General features: G+C 54.7%; 1 protein-coding gene across 3 annotated transcripts; it reads left to right on the top strand.

The window, feature by feature from the left end:
- Positions 1–1,680: 1,680 nt before the first annotated feature.
- Positions 1,681–19,316, top strand: ARHGAP25 (Rho GTPase activating protein 25). 3 transcript variants are annotated; one of them, XM_069035618.1, is made up of 11 exons: positions 1,681–1,895; positions 5,403–5,596; positions 7,620–7,707; positions 8,118–8,237; positions 10,447–10,654; positions 13,356–13,488; positions 14,375–14,448; positions 15,001–15,122; positions 15,635–15,828; positions 16,339–16,910; positions 17,670–19,316. In XM_069035618.1, the coding sequence occupies exons 1-11, from the start codon at positions 1,835–1,837 to the stop codon at positions 17,878–17,880; spliced, it is 1,977 nt and encodes a 658-aa protein (XP_068891719.1). In that variant the 5' UTR covers positions 1,681–1,834; the 3' UTR covers positions 17,881–19,316. The 3 variants fall into 3 exon arrangements, with proteins under 3 accessions (XP_068891719.1, XP_068891720.1, XP_068891721.1); XM_069035619.1 differs by lacking the exon at positions 1,681–1,895 and adding an exon at positions 4,905–4,923; XM_069035620.1 differs by lacking the exons at positions 1,681–1,895; positions 5,403–5,596; positions 7,620–7,707; positions 8,118–8,237 and adding an exon at positions 9,125–9,973.
- The last annotated feature ends 1,751 nt before the right edge of the window (positions 19,317–21,067 follow it).

Here is a 21,067-nt window from a genome sequence, read left to right as displayed (position 1 = left end):
TGAGCTCTGTGGTGTGACCACAGCGTTGAGCTGAACTGCAGGGCTTTGGGCTCAAGCAGAGTTTCCGTTCTGGAGGAGGGGACAGGGCCGCGTGACATCCTGCCCGTGACACTGCGGGTGGGAAAGGGCTGCTCCGGGCTGCCAGAGCGAACCAGGCTGAAGGGAAAAAGGATCACACTGTGTGAGCCCGTGGAGCTCCTTTAGCTGCCTGCAGATATTTCTGAGAGCTAAAACTGGTGCTTAATCGGTGCCCTCTGCTCGGGCTACAGCAGAAATGGAGCCCATTGAGGAGTCTGGGGCCAGAGCAGGGTTTTGGGTTAATCTCCTCAGGCTGGGGGAACGTCCTGGGCTGCTCTGCTGTGAAATTCCACACTGTCACATTCTCTGGACCTTGGGCAGTGGAATCTGTGAGCTGGGGATCTCTGAGCTGGTTCCAGTTACTGCCCAAAGCAGCAGAGTCGTTTTTCAGCTGTGATTAACCCAGATCAGCCCAGCGAGCTCCACCCTGGCCGTGCTGTGACCGAGCACCCAGCGCAGCCTCCAGCTCCTTCCTTTCCTCAGTTTGTGTTACAACACTAAAAACAAATCCCCTTTGCAGGTGGCTCAGGGGCTCCTGGGCACAATGATGGGCTGGGAATCACAACAGGAACCGGTGGCCACGTCCTTGTTCATCCCCCTGCGCTTCCCCTGCCGCTGTTCCTGCTTCTGCTCGGGGCAACTTCCCTCTTCACGAGGCCTAGGCTTTCCCAGTGTGGGGGGAGATGGGGGCTGGAGCCTCCAGCAGCCCTTGGGAGCCCCCTGCCCACTCCTGGGGGTGTTTGTAACAGCCCTGCCTGATCCTCCTGCGCCTTGAGAGCCACAGCTCGGCCCAGCCCCAGCCCAGGCTGCTCTGGGCATGCACAGCCTGTTCTGGGGTGGAAAACCAGCACGAACCACGATACACTCGCTGTTGTGAGCAGGGATTTTGCTCGGTCCACTGCTCCTGGTGGGTTCTGTGTCCACATCCCACCTTTGCCCAGAGAAGCTGGGGCTGCACCATCCCTGGGGGTGTCCAAGGCCAGGTTGGATGGGCTTGGAGCAACCTGGGACAGTGGAAGGTGTCCCTGCCATGGCAGGGGTGGTACTGGTTGGGCTTTAAGGTCCCTTCCAACCCAAACCATTCCATGGTTCTAAGATCCCTTGGTCCTCACCGCTCCGATTACTATGGCCTTTCTTCCAGGAGCTGCCTCATTTCATCCCCATTTGGCTTCCACTGCTGCAAAAGCCTTCAATCAGTCGTGGGCACCTCTCAGCAATTAACAGGAGAAATCAAAGACCCCAGTGCCATCAGGGGATGCACAGAGGTCACCCTGAGCTCACACCTGAGCTCTGCTCTGCCCCTGAGCAGAACATTCCCCGCAGCTCCGAGCGGGGCTGCTCCTCCTCGGAGCAGTGTTCAGAGCACCAGGAGGACACCGGGTGTTTCTGACACCACTTCCTCAAAGGCACCGAGCGCCGTGTGGGGAGCAGCCCCAGGCTGGGCTGGGTGTCCCCGTCCGCCAGGACAGGGGGCAAGGAGGGGAGCAAAGCCGGCATCACCTGAGAGCATCGCTGGGGAAGCCAGGCCAGAGCTTTGCAGGAAAGCAGGGCAGGAAAGTACTTTTATGGGGTTGCTCACAGCTGCTCTCGGAGGCAGGAAGTTCACTGGCAAATCAACCCTCGCCGAGCTGCTGCTCTTTGCGGGGGGATCAACCCCGGGTGTGGGATCCACACGGGACCACCAGGGTTTGGTTCCAGCCCATCTCCTAAGCAAGCTCACCTTGGGGAAAACAAAAAAAGCCCTTCTTGATCCAGAATGTCACTCAAGCTGCCACGGAACTGGGATTTCAACCTGAAAATGGATGCTGCAAAAATAGGTACGGTGACCGTTCCTTTGTGCTCTTCTGTGTCCGCTTCGGTGCCCGGGGCGGGGCAGGGGCTGGGGGTGTCTGTGGCCAAGCCTGGCTGAGATTTTGGCTCCAGCCTCAGTGGGGGGACCTGGCCCTCAAGTGCCACTTTTGAGAGAGAGCAGACGATTTGCAAATGATTTGCAAGAAGTGATTTGCAGAGTTGTCACCGAGGGATGCTGCGGGAGCAGGGGGACAGGGGGACAGGGCTGCTGCCCCCCAAAATCCAGCTTTGGGAGGCTTTAAACCACACAGGGGCCGTTCTGGTGGCACAGACCCTGCAGGAGGTGAGGCTCAGGCTGAGCCACGTTGGCATGGCCCAGGCTGGAGGAAACAATCTCGCCCTGGCTCAGGTGTCTCAGCGCCTCTGACATCAGTGGTTTCCTCTCGGGGTGGTGAGGAGCCCTCGGACTCCCAGGGCCGTGGGACAGCCTCACCCTGTGATTTCCTGACCCACCTCCCACCCCTGCCCAGGCTTTGCAGGGCTCTCACCCACCCCGGGATCCATTTCCAGCATGGAAACCACCAGAGAACACCTTTGGGAAGGAGTGTGGGACCCCTATGTGGGCTCTGAGGGCAAAATACCAGAGCCTGGGGTAGGGTCAGGCAGCCAGGGCGGGGATTTAGGGCGGCAGGAGCCCAGCCTTGTGCATGCTCTGAGGCCCAGGCCCTCCGTGATCCTGGCACTGGTGCCAGAACTTGGCCAGGGCCCGCGCTGGGGCTGGATTTCCCCTGGAGCAGAGGTTGGACCCCGCTGGTCTCTGCCAGGCTCTCCCTCCCCGTGCACTGCAGCAGCCTCCAGGGTTGGCCTGGCTGGGTTTTCCTGCAAAGGCAGCTTGGATTTCTGTCCGAAGCCACTCTGATCAGAGTGGCCAAACCATTCTCTGCACACAAAGCCCCAAATGGGGCCCCCTCTGCCCTTGTCCTGCACCCACACTGTGGCTCCTGTTTTTGGGGAGAGGGCAGCAGCACACGGGCACCTCCCCGTGCTGGAGGTCCCGGGGCTGCAGGAGCAGCGAGGATGTTTTGGAGGAAATGCCCAACCCCAGAGGCCGTTGCCACAGGAAACGCTTTGGGGGCACCACCAAAGCTCTGGCGGCTCCTTCCTGCCCTGGGGGAGCGCAGAGAGGGGCAGGGCTGGGTGTGCAGGGAGGTGTTGGAGGAGGAGATGGTTCCAAGTGCTGGAGCCAGGGAAAAGCTTCGTCCGCATCCCAAATTCCATCACCACGCCCTAGCTGGGTGTGCTGCACTTGTCCAGCTCTGCTGCACGAGGCACAGAATGAACAGCGCTGGACAAGTGAGGGAGGAGCTGCGGCCTCGGTGGTTCTGGTTTTGTGGATGCTGAAAACTTTACAGAAAACAAAGCCAAGGGCCCCGGGGCAGCTCCCTCCCCTCACAAGAAATAAAAACAACAAATGGCTCTTTTGGCCTTCAATGGGCCCAAAGTCCGGGGAGAGCTGCCCCGTGCAGAGGGAAATGGAGCTGTGGGCTCACAAGGGTGCTCGTGGGTGTGCAGGAACACGGCTAAGCCAGGACTAAGCCCAGGCTGCGCCTCAAGCCTGGGGCTGATGCTCAGGGAAGGGGACTCCAGGGGATCCCTCTGTGCCCAGAGTCCTGGTGGGGCTGGGAAGGGCTGCAAGGAGGGAGAGAATAAACCTCATTTCCAGCAAGGATGGACAAGTCAAGCTCAAGGCTGAGAGCAGGAGGAGCCCCAGGCAGCAGCGCCTTTTCCCTCAGCAGAGCCCTGATGCAGTGCTGGGCTTTGGGGGAGGTTGATATCCCCCAGAAAAGATAGCAAACCATTGCATTTTTCCTAAAACCCCACAGTTTCTCCTTCCAAACCTTGTGCTGCTGCAACATCAGCATAGCTGGGCTCAGCTCTGTGCCCAGCAGGCTCCTCACTCCCAGTGGCTGCTCCAACCCTGCAGGTCACTCCCCAAAAATCCTCACCCTGAGGGGTCAGAGACAGCCATGGGACATGGAGGAATGTGATTTATGGGGTCCTGAGCACTTTGCTGAGCAAAGAAACTGCCAGGGCTGGAGGAGCAATTTGGAAACCCCATCTGGGTTTTCCACCAGGGTAATCCCCAGCAGCAGCATTTGTTGGGGGAGCTGGCTGGGAAATCCCTGTGCAATGTCCCTGCTTCCAACCCCATCCCCTTCAGGGCCATCCCGTGGCAGCACACACCGAATGTGCAGCACCCCAGGGTGCTTTGAAGGCTGGATTGGGGATTCACAATCCTTTTTGGGGTTCCACATTCACAATCCTTTTTGGCTTTTGGGAGATGATTTGCAGCCTGTGGCAGGTTTGTAGTGGGAGGTGAGCCTGGAGTGCTCTACAGGACAAAGGGAACACCCAGTGGAGTTTCTTTCTCTGGGGGATTTTGGAAGGGGAAGTGGGGACACCCTTGAACTGAACCACTGAAGCCCTGGGTGCCAAGCGTTTTCTACCTCAGGAAATCACCAGTGAGGCTGAATTCCCCCAGAGTCCTGGCCTTATTTGTGCCTTGCAGCCTTAAATGCAAACTCTGCCCAGCTGGGTTGGCTCTGGGGGGCTGCAGTGCCTGGTCCAGAGGCAAAAATCCCATCTGGAAGTGATCCCTCCAAGACTTTTGCTGTCACAGAGGCATTTGGAGATGCCACCAGTCCCTGGCACCAGTGGGGCCATGTAAACAGGTGACAGGGACACTGCTGTGCCCAGTGCTATATCCATGCTGGTATTTTTCCATCCTTGGAGATTTTCCATCCCTGTAAATGTGGGTTCTGCCCCACTGGGAACACCAGGTTCTCTCAGAGCAAAACTGCGACGTCCAAACTGTTTGGGTCACTCTGCTGTCACTGCAGCTTCGGGGAGGGCGCAAAAACCACACACTCCCATTAAAAAAAAGCCCCAAAAAAGCGCTAATGATTTGTTCTCACTTGCAAGACAATTCCTCCCACGCAGGAAAAAGGAAGCTCACAGTGGCAGCTACTGCAGCCACTTCCTTTGTAAACTTGGGTCAGTTCTCTCGGCAGAGCACAGGGCCGAGAGCCTCTCCCCGTGTCCCTCTCTGTCCCCATTCCCTGTGTCCCTCTGTCCCCACTCCCCGTGTCCCTTTGTCCCCACTCCCCGTGTCCCTCTCTGTCCCCACTCCCTGTGTCCCTCTGTCCCCTCTCCCCGTGTCCCTCTATCCCCATTCCCCGTGTCCCTCTATCCCCATTCCCCGTGTCCCTCTGTCCCCTCTCCCCGTCCCTCTGTCCCTCTCTGTCCCCTCTCCCCGTGTCCCTCTGTCCTCTCTCCCCGTGTCCCTCTGTCCCCTCTCCCTGTGTCCCTCTGTCCCTCTCTGTCCCCATTCGCCGTGTCCCTCTATCCCCATTCCCCGTGTCCCTCTCTGTCCCCTCTCCCCGTGTCCCTCTGTCCCCATTCCCCGTGTCCCTCTCTGTCTCCTCTCCCCGTGTCCCTCTGTCCCCACTCCCCGTGTCCCTCTGTCCCCACAGCCCGCTCCAGGAGCGTGATGAGCGGGGACCCCGCGGGCGCCCGGCCGGGCTCCCCCAGCGCCCTGGAGCGGCCCCTGAAGCTGGGCTGGCTGAAGAAGCAGCGCTCCATCGTCAAGAACTGGCAGCACCGCTACTTCGTGCTCAAGGGACAGCAGCTCTACTACTACAAGGACGAGGACGATGCCAAGCCGCAGGTAGGGCGAGGCCGCTGGGCTGTGCTGGTCCTTGGTCTCCCCCGTGCTGGGAATTGGGGCTCAGGGAGTTGGGGTTGTCCAGCCTGGAGAGGAGAAACTTCAGGGTGATTTAATTGTGGTCTTGCAGTGCCTAAAGGGAGCCCAAAAGAAAGATGGAGAGAGACTTTTACAAGGGCAAGGGGGAACGGCTTCCCAGTGCCAGGGGGCAGGGATGGATGGGATATTGGGAAGGAATTCCTCCCTGTGAGGGTGGGCAGGCCCTGGCACAGGGTGCCCAGAGAAGCTGTGGCTGCCCCTGGATCCCTGGCAGTGTCCAAGGCCAGGTTGGATGGGGCTTGGAGCAACCTGGGACAGTGGGAGGTGTCCCTGCCATGGCAGGGGGTGGAATAAGATGATCTTTGAGGTCCCTTCCCACCCAAACCATTCCAGAATTCCATGATTCCATGAAATGGTTTGGGGTGGGTCTGGAGTCGGGTATTATAGGAGTTTTCTGCCTCTGGGCAGTATCAGAGATGAACAGTCCTGATCAGGAACTTCATGGATGCATTTCAGTTCCTCAGGTGCCTGCAAGCCCTGCTGGGGGCTGGAACCCCCTGAGCCCCAGCACGGGGGAGCTGGGAAAGCCCAGTCCAGTCCCCAGCTGGGAGCTGTCACCATTTCCCAGGAGAAACAGGCTGGGGAGGAGAGCTCGGCTCTCCTTCCAGGACAGCAGTGGGGGCACGAGGGGTGGGAGCTCTGAGAGAGGTTCTGTCCTTGCTCTGGTAGGAAAGGCACCTGGCAGGATACTTTTAGGGAAAATCAGCGGGATTTTCAGCACAGCCTGAGGGTGAGGGTCAGCCCAAGCCAGGCCTTGGCAGGGCTGAGGGCTGGGCAGATGGCAGGGAAGGGCAGCTGCTTCCTCAGGACTCCTGCCACAGGAGAGGAAGCTGGAAGGGAAGGAAATTCCTCTCTCTCTGGCCAGTGCACTTGCCTGGAAGAAATCAGGTGGTTTTTCAATTATTTTATTTAATTTAATTTATTTTCCCACCATTTTCTCCGTACTCTAACTCACTTCTCAAGTATCCACCACCTTTTCCTCCTTTGGAGAAATTCCAGGGAAAACAGAAAGGCTGTTCCCTCTACAAAGCATTACCAGCAGCAAAACTCCTCTGGGGATAGAAAACACTCCCGGGGGAAGGTGATCCATGGATCCTCGGGGTGGGAGCAGCAGGCTGAGCCCGGTGGGATCCAGGTCCCATTTCTGGCTCTGCCCTGTTCCAGGGTGCTGGAGAGGAGCTGGAAATGGGATGTGGGAACAGAAAGTGCTGTGAAAACCTTCCCATGGCAGCTCTGCCCTGCCCCTGCTGCACCACCCCTGCATCCAGCCCCGTGGGTCCCAGCAGGGATCCCGATGGAAGCAGCTGGGCTCCAGGAGCTCGGTGGCTTCCAGGAGGCTGAAATTGCTGAGAAATTTCATTTTGGGCGCAGGCTCATTTCCTGCCCGGGGAGGCCTCCAGGGCTGAGTCACCCCAATCCCTCCGCCAGCCCCCACAGCCAGGGAAAGGAAGGTCCCCAGAAATGGCTGTTTTCCACTTTATTTGTTAATTTCCCTGTTAATTTTTCTTCTTTTTCTCTCCTCCTCTCCTGCCGGCTTTGGGCTGCCTTTTGGGTTTAAGTGATGCTGTGTTCAAGGAACAGTTTTCCTGCCCCTGCCCAGCAGAAACAGGATGTTCTGGGGTTTTCCCAAGTCCATTCTCCTTCGTTTTCTCTCCTTCCACTCCCAACAAGGGCCGAAAGAACATGAGAAGTGAGAAAAAGATAGGAAAGAGCAAAAGAACCATTTTCTCATTCTGAGAATCACTTCATTGGAAAAATTGGCATTTAAGAAGTGGCTCTTGTTGGAAAAGTCACTGTAGTTTATCTACACAAATACACCTCTATGAAATAGATCTCCTGCAGGGTATTTGAGGGCAGGACCCCCACCCTCAGTGGCACTGTGGCCTCGCACTGGTGGCACACAGGGGTTTGCTCTGCTCTGTCCTAGGGCTGCCTGTCTCTCCAGGGGAGCACCATCAAGGTGGTGGCCACTAACCCAGAGGAAGGAGGGAAATTCATCTTTGAAATCATCCCAGGTGAGGATGCTTCACTCCTCCTCCTTGCATGCTTTTGGGCTGGGTTGACCACCCAAAATCACTCAGGCAAGTCCTTTCCCAGTCCTTGTGCTCCCGCTCCCACTTCTTTCCGAGGTTCCCGGAGCTCTGTTTAATGGGAAAATGAATTTCTTGCTTTCACCCAGGGCTGGAGGAAGGCCCTGTGTCAGTGCCCATGTCCCATGGTGAGGAGAAGCTCTGCCAGGCTGCAGCTGCAGCAGTTTCTGTTCCTTTCTTGCAGATCTCCAAGTGTGAAATGTCGGAGCTCCGCTTCCCCTGCAGCCAGCGGGGCTTTAACGGGGAAATTCGGAGCCAAAAGATTTTGACAAAGAAAACAACACAAATGTGCCTTTTCTCCTCCAATCCTCTCCTTAAATGTGTTGTTTCCGCAGGGGTGGCTGGAGAGCAGAGCCGGGCAGGGCAGGACAGCTGTGTGCTCATGGCCAGCTCCCATGCGGAGATGGAGGAGTGGGTGAAATCCATCCGGAGGGCGCTGGGGTCGGCGTCGGGAGGTAAAAGGGAGCAGGGACAGCTCCTGGAGGGGGGATCTCCCACTGCCCTGGGGCCTGCAGCACTTTAGGGTGAGGGGTTCAAAGCTGGGCTCAGAAATCCCTGGAAAACAGGGCTGGGACGTGTCCCTTATGACTCCCTTGGAAGCTGCTCCGGGAGCAGCCCCGGCGCTGGGGCTGCTGCAAACACGGGCAGTGGTGAGGAAAGCCAGGCCTGAGCGAACATTTCTGGCCTGGCTTCATCTTCTTTTATCAACTTCCTCGTGGGCTTTTTGACCCTGGAAATGTTCTTGAAAACAACTCCCATTCAGGGACAAAGCCTTGGAAAATGTTGTTCTCCACCTGCCAGTTTCCTCGCTCTGCTTTTCCCCTTGCTTTTCTTGCTCAGCCCATCCTTTCTGTCCCCGTTTGCTCTCAGCCTGCCTGGGTCACACCCTCACCCTCCTCACACCCAGGCATGAACCTGTGCCAGGGCCTCAGCACCCTCCCAGGGAACAGCTGCTTCCCAGTATTCCATCCATTCCATTCCCAGGGGGAAGCCATTCCTTGTGTCCTGTCCCTCCATCCCTATCCCCAGTCCCTCTCCAGCTCTCCTGGAGCCCCTTCAGGCCCTGTAAGGGGCTCTGAGCTCTCCCTGGATCCTTCCCGTCTCCAGGTGAGCACCCCCAGCTCTCCCAGCCTGTCCCAGCTGGTTTTCTTCTGCATCCCTGAGCTTTTCTGCCTCCGAACGGGAGCAGGCTGTGCCCTGGGGGAGGCAGCATCACCCAGCTGAACGGAGGATTGAGCCAGGAATTTCCAGGGCATTGTCCCAACTGGCTCTAATATTTAATAACAGCTCTGCCTCTGATCCTTTTTAAACTTAGGAGGCTGTTGGTCTCTTCCAGGTAAATTAAGTGACTTTATAGGAAAGAAAATGTAAATTTATAGCAGCACAGAGGGCCCTGAGGACAGCAGAGAAGTCAGGGACTGTGGAGCTGCATTTTATGTCAATACACAGGTTAGCAGATCCCAAAACTCCCAAAACTTGAGGTTTTTTGGCTTCAGTGCAAACTGGGGCAACAGGAGCTTTTAGAGCAACCCCTGCATGCGGGAGGTTTTGGCAGAGCCCATCTGGGAGCAGCCCTGTGGCCCAGGTCCTGTGAGCTTGTTGCACACCAAGAAGCAGAAAAGCTGCAGAGTGAAGAAACAGCAAAAGCATCTCCAAAATCTCGGTGTGGTTTTGCAGGGTTGGTTGTCACTCCCACAGCATCACAGCACCCTGGGGAGGTGTCTCCAGACCAACAAATCTGCAGTGAAATCACCAGTTCAGTATCAGCTACCACAGCACAGAGGCCAAAAAAAGAGAGACATTTGCTCTTTGTGTGCATGGTGACAGGTTTATGTTCATTATTTAAAAGTGTGAGGGACAAATGAAACAGCCCCATGCCCAGGCAGGTGCTGACAAGCCCTGTGGTTGCAGCTGAGGGTGTTTACCTGCATTTCCCTGCTCTGGAGGATGCACGGGAATGATTTCAGCCTTCAGAGCACAAGGGGAACACACCACGGGCACTGCTGGGGCAGGAGTATGGCAGAGGACCAGGGGACCCTTTGCCATTGATATTCCAGACCCTGCTGGAGCTGGGAGTTGCCTGCTCTTGCCATGCCCCAGGCTCCGAGGAGGAGCTGCTGCCTGCCCCCCGTCAGGTGCTGCTTCTGCCGCGGCTTCAGGAGGAAAAAGGCAGTTTTGCTCCGAAGGAAAGGTACCATCCCCTTGGAGCACAGCTGGCCCCGGCACAGGGGAAGGTCAGGAGAGGGGAGGGGGAAGAAAAGTGATGGGATCAGGAAGAATTCCAGCTCCAAATCCCTACAAGGATCTTTTCTGGTTTCTTGGTGGTCTCCTGTGCTTTCTATACCCCCCAGCTTTGTGGGATGAGCTTCCTTCCCTCCCTGTGCCCTGTCCCTGTCTCGCTCTGGATCAGCATCCTGCTCACAGGCAGCAAACCCCAAGGTTTGCTTTCAGTCATTTGGAGAACTGTCAATTACTGGAGGAGGAACAAGGTTTTATTTTGCTGTTATTTCCTTGGGGAAAGCTCTGCTTTCTGCAGAACTTTGTTTCTGCCGAGGAGTTTGCAGGGTTCTGGTGCCTGGCAGAGCAGCAGCTCCTGCTGGGGCAGGTGAGGTGCCCTCAGCGGAGCTTTGGGGTTCCTGCTCTGACCTCGTGCCCTGTCCCCAGCGGTGTTCGGGCAGCACCTGGCAGAGACCATGGCCTACGAGCAGAAATTCGGGCAGCACCAGGTGCCCATCCTGGTGCAGAAAAGCGCCGAGTTCATCCGGGAGCATGGAGTGAGTGAGGAGGGAATCTTCCGCCTGCCCGGCCAGGACAACCTGGTCAGACAGCTCCGGGATGCCTTCGACGCCGGGGAAAGGCCCTCGTTCGACAGGTAACGCTGATTCCCCCTCTCCCACTGCCACATTCCAGGGAAAACCAGCCAGTCCGACCCCCAGAGCCCAGCAGTGCCCTCCAGAACCCTCCAGAAGGGCTTGAGGAGGAGAGAGGGTTCAGCAGAAACCACAATCACACAACCAGAGGGTGCTGAGATAAGATTCCTGGAAAGAAAGGAAAGCGTTTGGGAAAATCCCGGCCACACACAGCACTTATGGTTTGGAGCAGCCAAGGAAGGAGCAAAGGGAAGAGCTCAGCCCATCAGCTGAGGGCTTTGAGAAAGGAGAGCAAGGGCAGGGTCCCAGACAAGCCCAGAGGACGCTCTCATACACACAGCAGAAGTTGTTCCTTTCCCTGCCGTGGTATTTTCCTCCTGATGCTTTTCCCTACAGCACCACACAGATGGGAGAGATTTTGGGAGACTTTTGCTGCTGCAAAGCTGTGTCCCCCTGCCGCCCCTTCTCTGCAGGGCCAGGAGGAAACGGAGAACTCCCTAAATCTGGGAGAGCTGCCTGTCCCTGCTCGTAGGTCTCAGAGAGGCTTTGGAGAGAGACCTTTGCAGCTGCTGCCTCTGCCATGCCCTGTGAAAAATGGAAGCAGGAGGGGAACTCCCCCTCTTTCTGGTGCCTCCCTTTCTCCAGGGGTTTTCTGTCCTGTCCCCCCTGATCCCTTGATTTTGGCCCCAGTGGCACAAGGCATGGCTCACCCTGCCCTGCTCACCTGTGCTGCTCCAGGGCTTTTCCCCCCAGTTTGTGCTGGTGAGAGCCACAGCCCCGGAGCTGGGACAGAGGAAAAGTGGGTCCTGCCTTTGCACGGCACCTCAGGTGAGGATTTCAGCTCAATTCCTGCCCTGCCCTGTGCACCAGGCCTGAGACAAGGAGTGCCCAGGGTGCTGCTGTGTGCGAAGGTGACACTGGCCATGGAATTTGGGAGCTGCCCTGAGAGCCACCAAGGCCTGGGATGCTCGAGAAAAGGGAGTCCCCAAACCCAGGAGCTCCCCTGGATTTTTGTGCAAAGCCCATCTTGCTTGAGCATTGTGCAGGAGCCCCGTCTCTCTGCTCACAGGCCTGTCCCTAACCACAAAACTTTTCCCGTTTTTGTTGAGCTTTGTTAGGAAAACCCCATCACTTTCCCCTAAATCCCCCGGCCGGGCAGAGCCGGATGGAGCGAAGCCATCCCAGCAGCAGCTTTGCAGCTGAGCATTTCCTGGGCACTGAGCCCTGCTCGGAGCTTTCCTGTTGGAACCTGTGCAGGGCCATGGGAAGGTGAAACCTTTAATGTTTGCAGCCCTGTTTTGCAATGGGGCACGGCCAGGGAGCTCAGCCCTCCCCGGGATGTTCCCCCTGTGCTGCAGGGCTTGGGATGGGCATGGCCAGGGTGGTCTCAGGGTGACTGCAACCCCCTGGCACCCCAAGCAAAACATTTTCTCAGTGAGGAGGAAGGCAGATAATGGGGTTTGCAGTGACCTGAGAGCAGCGAGGTGCTGGCTCGACCTTCAGTGCCATCCTTGCAGCCTGTCTGGGTTTTCAGGGGTGCACTCACACACACACAGCCACGGCAGGGTGGAGTGGGGAGTGTTAGAAAGCTGCTGGTGCAGTCCAGGCACCCAGGATGCCCAGTGGGTGTACTGGTAGGTCCTACAAAAATGTAGCTCTGAAAATGTCCCTCTGTGTTTATGTGTGCTTGTAATAATAATAGTATTTTTCAACCCCAACCAATCCTAAAAATAACTGACCTGAGGGATTTTTGCTTGAAGTTTATAAGAGTTTAGCGACTTCAAGGTAGGTCAGAATAGAGGCTCGTGATCTTGACAGTGTCCCTTTGACAGAATGTAAATACAAGGGCTGCAAAGCTGCAAACATCTGTCCCAGCAGAGCAGCCCCAGTGACTGCTGCTGCTCTGAGATCCCAGGGAGGCTCCGCCAGCTCCACGCTGGGGAGTGTGGCCAGGCAGGGGAGGATCTGCACGCGGACCCTCGCGAGCCCAGCACGGGCTGGGATGGCTTTGCTTGGAATGGGAGATGGGAGAAGGGTTTTGCTTGGAATGGGAGACGGGAGAAGGGTTTTGCTCCCTTCTCCTTGGTTCTCCACCCCTTCGAATGCAGTGACAAGGACCAGGGTGGTGCTCCAGAAATGCAGCTCCCACTCATTCAGTAACGTGGCTCCGCAGTCATCCAGTGGGTGAGGAAAAGTGACTTTAGGTTCCCAAAGCAAAGGAGGGAGATTGAGGGAACACAAGAGCCTGTGTTGTGCCTGACGGCTGCTGTTGGGTTTGGCTCCTGCTGTGCCCAGACCTGGGCCTGGGTGATGGGGCAGCCCAGGGCAGGGACTGCCTGCCAGGGCCCAGGATTTCCGAGGGCAGGGCAGCTGGGTAGAGCTGAGACCGTGGCTTTGTGCTTGCTCAAAACTCGGCTTTGGGAGAAGGCAGGAGCCCTCAAAGTGAATTCCCTGCTATCCCAGCTCAGCCCAGGTGTGGACACTGGGACCTGCCACCCTCAAGGTGGGGAAAATCTCCACCAAGCCTTTATTCTGCTGCCAGCTGGGGCCATTCCCTGGCTGTGGGTCCCCCCAGGTTGCTCTGGCCTCCTGTTGACATCTCTCTGTCTCCACACCTGCACACAGAGCTCAAACAGAGCCTTGTGGGGGTTTGCTGACCTGCTGGGCCTGACTTTCCCTGAGTGGCTTCTTTGCACTTTGCAGGGACACCGATGTCCACACCGTGGCCTCCCTGTTCAAGCTCTACCTGCGGGAGCTCCCGGAGCCCGTGGTGCCCTGGCTGCAGTACGAGGATTTCCTGCTCTGTGGGAAGGCTCTGGAAGCTGATGAGACAAAGGTAGAGATGCTTTTGTTTTCAGTTTCAGTGCCAGGGTGCACAGCACTGTCAGCCACTGAGCTTTGGAGTCTGGGGAGGGAAAAAAGAAGGAAAAAAATGAAAAAGAAAAAACTCTCCCGAAGCCAGTGGGGTTTCCCAGCTTGACCACATGGGTTTGTGAATGTTAAAGCTTAAATTTCTGCTCAGCACCTCTTTTTGTGGAGCCCTTGGCAGCAAACAGCCAGTGTGAGAACCAGGATGGAAGGAAGCCCACCACACCCGAGCTGAGCGTTGGGCTGGCAGAGGGCCCTGGGGGACACCAAGGAGGGGAGTAGGGATTTGGGAGAGGGAGAAGTGAGGAACAGATGGGAATTGTCTTTTCCTAATATGTAATTTGGTGGAAAAGGAGCCTCCCTTTGCAAAACAAGCCACTATAGGAACAGGAATGGCACCGTTCTATACATGGGACCAAGGAATCCCAGAGTGGTTGGGGTTGGAAGGGACCTCAAAGCCCATCCAGTTCCACCATCCCACCTTCCACAGCCCAGGTTACCCAGAGCTCCATCCAACCTGGCCTTGGACACTTCCAGGGATGGGGAAATACACAAAACAGTGATGGAAAATGCCAAGAGAATCAGAGTCATGGAATCCACGAGGTTGGAAAAGATCCCCAAGATCATCAGCCATGACCCAGCACCACCCCCATGGTCACCACTAACCCCTGTCCCCGAGTGCCACATCCACGTGTGTTTGGAACACTCCCAGGGATGGGGACTCCACTGCCACCCTGGGACTGGTGGAGTCCCCAGGAGGAGGCCCCCAAAGGCACGGATGGAGTGACCAAAGCTGTTCTTGGCCCACATGTGCCTGTGAATCCTCCTGGAGCTGTTTCTTACCTCGCGTTTAGGGCCACCAGGAGCTCGTGAAGCAGCTGTCCCTCCTCCCCAGAGACAACTACAACCTCCTCAGCTACATCTGCAGGTCAGTGCTCTGCACAAGGCATGGACAGCCCAGGTCTGGTGTTGGGGAGCAGAAATGTCATCCCAAAGGATGACTCCTCTAGACAGAGCCTGCTTAAGCTGTGCTTTGGTTGCCTTTGAGTCACCAGATCCCGATTTTTGTAGAGGAGAATCTCAGCCCCTGGGATAAACCCCCTGACAATGTCTGAGCATAAATCACCACCCTCAGACTCACTGATAAATTCCTGAGAGTTAAAACCAGGTGTAGTTTTCCTGGACAAAAACCTTGTGCACCAAAACTTCCAGGTTTCACCCAGCCTGGGTGGTTTTTCTCTGGTTGGAGATTTGATGGGGGGATTCCCTTCCTTTCTGATTTGTTTTTGAGGGGAGCAGCTCCTCACATGATGGTTTTTATTCTGGTACCAGTAAGACCCAGCTCCAGTTCTAAGGCCAAGTGTTTCTGTCCTTGTAACTGAGAGGAAGAGCTGGGAGGGTGAACCAGGATTTTATACCAGTGAGGCTTTTTGCACTCTTCCACCTCTGATGGGAAATATTTGCTCTCCAATTCTGGCAGGTTCCTCTATGAAATCCAACTCAACTCCAGCGTCAACAAGATGAGTGTGGATAACCTGGCAACAGTGATTGGAGTGAACCTCATCAGACCCAAGATAGAGGACCCTGCAATTATCATGAGAGGTAAAAGGGACTCCTGGAATCACTGGCACAGGAACACCTGGCATGCTGAAATACTGAGTTGCATCCACAGCCTTGAAATGAACGATTTTGTGTGGTGGAGCTGTGGATATAAGCCAGAAGCATGCCTGGGCACAGTGAGTACAGCAGGGCAGAGTCAAGCCATGTGTTTGTTAGGCTGTAAAGGTGTTTGTGGTGACAAAACCCCCTCAGGAATGACACTGTGTGCTCCCTTCATGGAGTTCAGCCCATTCAGGAATTCGGTGAGGTCATCTCTGTGCTGCTTGGAGCAGGGAGGTGTAAAATCCTTCTCCAGGAAACAGAGGAAACTCAAAGAAATGAGGGTACTCACCTTCTTTTACTCACTGCATTTACTTTATTTGGCTTTGTGATCCTGCTCCTTGTTTTCTGCTCCATCTCCATTTTAGACACCAGAAAGACCAGGCAGGAAATCCAAGTGGTGGAAGGGATCCTGTGGCACTGGGTTTGCCCCTGACAATCTCTAATTCCTCCAGGCACGCCCCAGGTCCAGAAGGTGATGACTGTGATGATCAGTGACCACGAAAAGCTCTTTCCCCCATCCAAGGATGTGCCTCCCTCCCCACCTGCCCAAAAAACTGAGAAGAAAGCTCCTGTCCCTCGCAGCTCCGTGGGCTGGGGAGCTGCAGAGGGCCCCACAGCGCCCAGAGGCTCCATCCAAAGGCAAATGGTAAGGAGGGATCCCCAGGGGAATAATCAATTTATTAAACGTGTGATTAATTGGGACAGGCTCTGACAGGTCAGCGAGCCCTAAAACCACTTTTATATAAAGTGCTATTTATAGGTTCAAAAGCTGTATCTGTCATCCCTGGAATATTTACATCAGGAAAATGATGTAGATAAACGTTCCACTTTCCTGTGGAAAATCTGCTGTTCTGGGAAATATGAAAACTCCCAAAGCTTTCTGGCTAAGCAGCCAAACACGTGAAACCTTTCCAGCTCAGGCTGGTGAAGGGAAAGCATTGGGTATTAAAGGCTTTTCTCTGAAGGAATCTCTGCAGAAAGTTCTTTTTAATGGTAATCATGGTGCAATTCAAAATAGTTTTCTATGGAAAAGCGTGGCCATTCCTCCAGCAGGCTCGAGTGTGCCCTTTGTAAACCCTGCAGTCACAGCAGCAGCTGTCACCTGTCTGCTCCCAGAGCAGGACGGGCTCTCCCAAAGCCGTGCTCTGTTTTACAGAGGGATCACCCCAATTCCAGCAGCACCCCTGGCCCAGCTGCGAGCTCCAGTGTCCCCAGGGAGGACACAGAGTCCAAAGACACACTGGGAATGTGGAAAACACAGCCAAGGAAAAGAACTCAGACTTTACCTACGAGGAAATCTTTCCTGGCAGCGGCTCCCCCCGGGGAGAAGGGCTGCAAGGAGAAGAACGATGTCTTTGCCAGTGACTTTTGGAAAAGCAGCACGCGCCCCGTGGGCTCTGATGGACACAAGAGAACGTTGTCTCATGATCTCTTTAAGCTGCTCGACCTCCACAGGGCTTCAACCTACGACAATGTTCCCCCCTCCCAGGCAGAGAGTGGGGAAGGCAGCGGCTCCAGCCCCAGCCCTGCCAGCAGCATCTCCGAGAAGGAATTCCTGCCCTGCTTCAGTCCCAGCCACGAGCCAAAGGAACCAGCCAGTCCCACCAGCAGCCCTGCTGAGGACTCCAAACCTGAGCAGGAGAGCAGGGAGTTCCTGCAAAGCATGATCCTCAAGCTGGAAAAAGACATGGAGGCACAGAGAAATGAGTACGAGGGGCAAATCAAAAGGTAACTGCAGGGAGCTGCTTTCTGCAGAGTGGGAAATGTGCAGCTCATGTGACAGCAAACACTGCACAGGTTTATTCACCAGTAGTGTTATGCAGTATACAACAGTGGTGATTAGTGATAAATACAGCATTTACAGGCTGCCTAAAATCAATGTGCTGTGCTGTACGAGCTGTGCTCTCACCACAGTGGGTAATGTTGTGTCATGACAATGTTAATACTCCACAGCTCTTACCACATCATTGCATGGCACTGCAGTGTTCCTGCAGTAATTGCACTGCCATAATTCCTGTTATTACCACGATATTGGACCGTTAGACTCTCCAGAAATCACCAGTAGCGTTATTGCACCATTGGTTGTAGCCATCAGCTCCACATATTATATTATATTATATTATATTATATTATATTATATTATATTATATTATATTATATTATATTATATTATATTATATTATATTATATTATATTATATTATATTATATTATATATTACATTATATTATATTATATATTACATTATATTATATATTACATTATATTATATATCATATTATATATTATGGTTCTTATCCCATTATCAATGCACATGTATCATGGTTATTGATTTATTGCATCAAGTTTTGTGGCCACTGAGGGGCTCAGGACAGCACCTCTGTCTTGTTTTGCTGCTTAATGATGCTGAGGTCAGACTCCCTAAGAGCCAAAGGATTTTCCAGCCCTTTTCCAATCCAGTCCTTTCATGCTCTGTCTCCCTTTGCAGCCTCCAGAATGAAAACTATGAAGTCTGGGCCAAAGTGGTGAGGCTGAACCAGGACATTGAGCAGGAGAAGAAGAAGTCTGGGGAGCTGGAGCTGAAGCTGAGGAACGCAGAGCGCTCACGGGAGGACTTGGAGAAGAAAACCAAGGTGCTTGAGGAGGAGATAAAGAACTTAACTAAATCCACGAGTAAAACTGGTGCCAAAACCAACTAGGAGGAGACACCCAGCTTTGCACAGACACAAAATGCAGCTGCAGGAATGCACAGGAATTGCAGGTTCAGAGCCAGGGGCTTGTATTGCCCAGGGTCCTGCTACTGCCCGCAGGCCGAGTGGGACAAAGGAGACCAGAGCTTAGAGGCCAGTTCATGCTCTGGACCAGGAAATTTCAAAAACATCCTTTAGCTTTTTTGGTGTGTTTATTTCAACTCCTCTTTCAGCTGCTCAGGTTACCTGGAGAACAGGCCAGCACTTCCTGCTGCTCAGTCAGAATGTCTTGCACTCAGAAGGTCGGGTTATGGACATGTTGTGCCTTTATAAAGAAACCAGCAGCGTCCCTCCTCCAGCTGCCTGTCTCCTTGCTGGAGACACCCACATGCAGAACATCCATGGATCCTGGATCTGGGCAGGCAGCGGAGCCCCAGGGCCCGGGGAGGCACAGCCCTGGGTGGTGGAGGTGCTCACATCAATCACCCAGCTGGTTTGTGCTCTTGTGGGGCAGGACGAGGGTCTGAGATCTCCTGCAGCATCAGGAGATGCTGTGCCAGCCATCCACACCACGGCTCCAGGTGGAAAATGCCAGTGTCACACAAAGCTCTTCAGTTCAGGGCCTGTTCAGGTGTTTTAGGTCACTGTTCCCCCCAGCCGGGTGCTCCTAATCCAGCACAGCTGGCAGAGCTTGGAGAGCACTTTCACACACCTGTGCTCGGAGCTCTTGGTGCTGGGGGAGTCCATCAGCAACTCCCAGCACAGAAAATTCTGTGTTTTCCCTGAGGGACAGACTTCAAAGGAGGACAAATCTGGACTTATTTACTGCCCCTGCTCCAGTGTTTTGTCATTTCTGAAGTGCAGAACAGGATTTCCTCAGCCGGCCTGTGGAACCCTGCATTTGCCCCCCAGCAGTGATGCTGGGTCTGTCCCCATCACTCGCTGCCATCAGTGCAAAGCCCACCTGGACCCAAAGGTGTCCCTGTGGCTGTTTGTGGCCTTTCCACTTGTCCCCCACCCCTGCCAGAGCCGTCCTTCCAGCAGTACCACGGTGCTGCCGAAGCTTTTGGTGGAGGAAAGAGAAATACCAGGACTCTGGACAGTTTTTTTCTTCTAGAGAAAACCTTTCACTCATTTATTTGGGAAGGGAGAACAGCCCAGCCTAGAGCCTTCATGGGGACGGGAAAGGGAAAACCACAGAGATCTGCAGGAGTTTTCAAGCAGGACCAAGCACATGGCTCTGTGCCAGGCACTGTGAGGGGAATCACAACACTGGGCTCTGGCTACTGAGGACTTGGCTTTGGCAAGGCAGAAGTTCAGCTCCAGACAAGCTGCAGAGCTGTCTGCCAGGGAAAACAAATTGGGGAGAGAAGGGGACACAGAGGAAAATGTGGGAAACAAGGGGAGATGGGAGTGGGAAAAGGTTATTGAAGAATAAAAGTCAGTGTTGAGTATAAAGCACTTGCTTCTCTCAGCCTTACTGAGGTAGGGGGGACTGGTTTAGCCCTAAAACTGAGCCCAGACTCAGTCTCAGATTCACTTTGGTGCGTTGAGCCCACCTTTGCTCAGCTATGGATATAAAGTCTGGGGAAGGTGCAGAGTTTGTGAAAGCTGAGCTGCATTCGAAAGTCCAGCACAGAAAGGGCTCGTTTGACCTGTAGACCCTGACTCCAGGGGTTTCCTTTCCACAGAATCCCCGGAGACCACCCAGCTCCTCCCTGTCCTGCCCACAAACCTTCACACGAGGGAACTGACTGTTCCAGAGGCCCGGGTGGGTCTCCTGCAAAATCCCAGTGCCTTCCCAAGGACACACAGCCGAGGCCCTCTGCTCTCCCAGGGATTGAACCTGAGCACAGGGTAGCAAATCTGACTAAAATGTTTCAGATCTCAGCCTTGGTGATGGGAAATATCAGTGAGGACCACGGTGAGGATCTGCACTGGGCCTGGACCTGCTGGTGCAGCTCCATGGCTTTGCGAAGGGATGGAAGTCATGGAGAGGAGCCCCAAGGAGGGCAGGGTGGCCTCCACCAGGCTCAGCCACCCTCCATGATCACCCAAAGCTCCCCTTCCCACACCTGCAGGTCCCACACACCACAAGAGCTGTCTCCTGAAGTCTCTTTCAGTTTCTTTCGGCTGCAAGTCCAAGTCCCCACCGTGGGAGCCACGACTTGCTGCACTCAGACCGAGAGATTCCCAAAGTCTGCCACCATTTCACAGCAGCTGCTGCCATTCACGAGTCTTTTCTGTGATTTCAGATGAGCTTGACAGAGCTGCTTCAGTGGTTATTTAATTTTTTTACCTCTGCAAGAAGCTCATCACCAATCTGAGCGTGAGGCTCAGGAGTCATTAGGGAGAAACTTCTCCATTGGGTTTAGGAGCAGCATCGTGAACATCTGGGCTGGAAATGCCACACGCTTCTTTCTGCAAAGATCAAAAGTGTGAAGAGGCCAATAATTCCTTCACAGCAGACTGTAATGACGTGCAAAGGCTTGGCTGAGGCTCAGAAATCTCCACGATTAGGACAAGTGCACGTTATTTAAAATAAACTGCGCATTCCTCCGCTTCCGCTCAGATAGGCAAAACAACCCCGTGGCTGCCAAGCATCAGAGGGACTCCTTTGAAGATATTCCACCCATTAACATTTGCAGGGTTTATAGAGGTCATCTGTGAGACTTTCCAATAGAGGTCAGGTGGGCTGGAAATTCCTGAGAGCCTGGAGGGGAGAGAGACACGGGCACCTTGTGAGCTGGTGTTGCCGTTGGGTGCTCTAAGAGAACAAGGAATTTTTTTTTAAGTGAGGTTTCTCCAGAGACAGAGAACCATGAACTGCCCATGCCAGACCTGTGAAACTGCACCCTTTCCATCCCTGAGGGGGTGGGTGCCCTCTCTGCTCAGCCCAGAGCCACACCTGAACGCTGGCACTGCCCAGAGCCTGCTCTGGATTTTCTGCACTTTCACATCTGCTGGAGACCGCACAACGTGAGGTCCCCGAAAACTGACTGCTGCCCAGCCTACATTTCCTTCCTCCCTCTATTTCTGCAGCCAGGCCATGAAGATTTTTGGGGTGGGAGCAGCAGAGAATCTCTCCTGCTCCTGGGGCAGGGGCTGCCGCTCCTCTGGGCTGCGAGGGACATTATAAACTCACGGGGGACTTTGGTGGCTTTTCAGCTCAGCGGGTTTTGGACACTGACTCTGG

The sequence above is a fragment of the Aphelocoma coerulescens genome, chromosome 22 (genome assembly GCF_041296385.1).
Source record: "Aphelocoma coerulescens isolate FSJ_1873_10779 chromosome 22, UR_Acoe_1.0, whole genome shotgun sequence".
Classification (NCBI taxonomy): Eukaryota; Metazoa; Chordata; class Aves; order Passeriformes; family Corvidae; genus Aphelocoma; species Aphelocoma coerulescens.
Note: the sequence above shows the minus strand (reverse complement) of the source record. Positions and strands in the feature narration are given on the sequence as shown.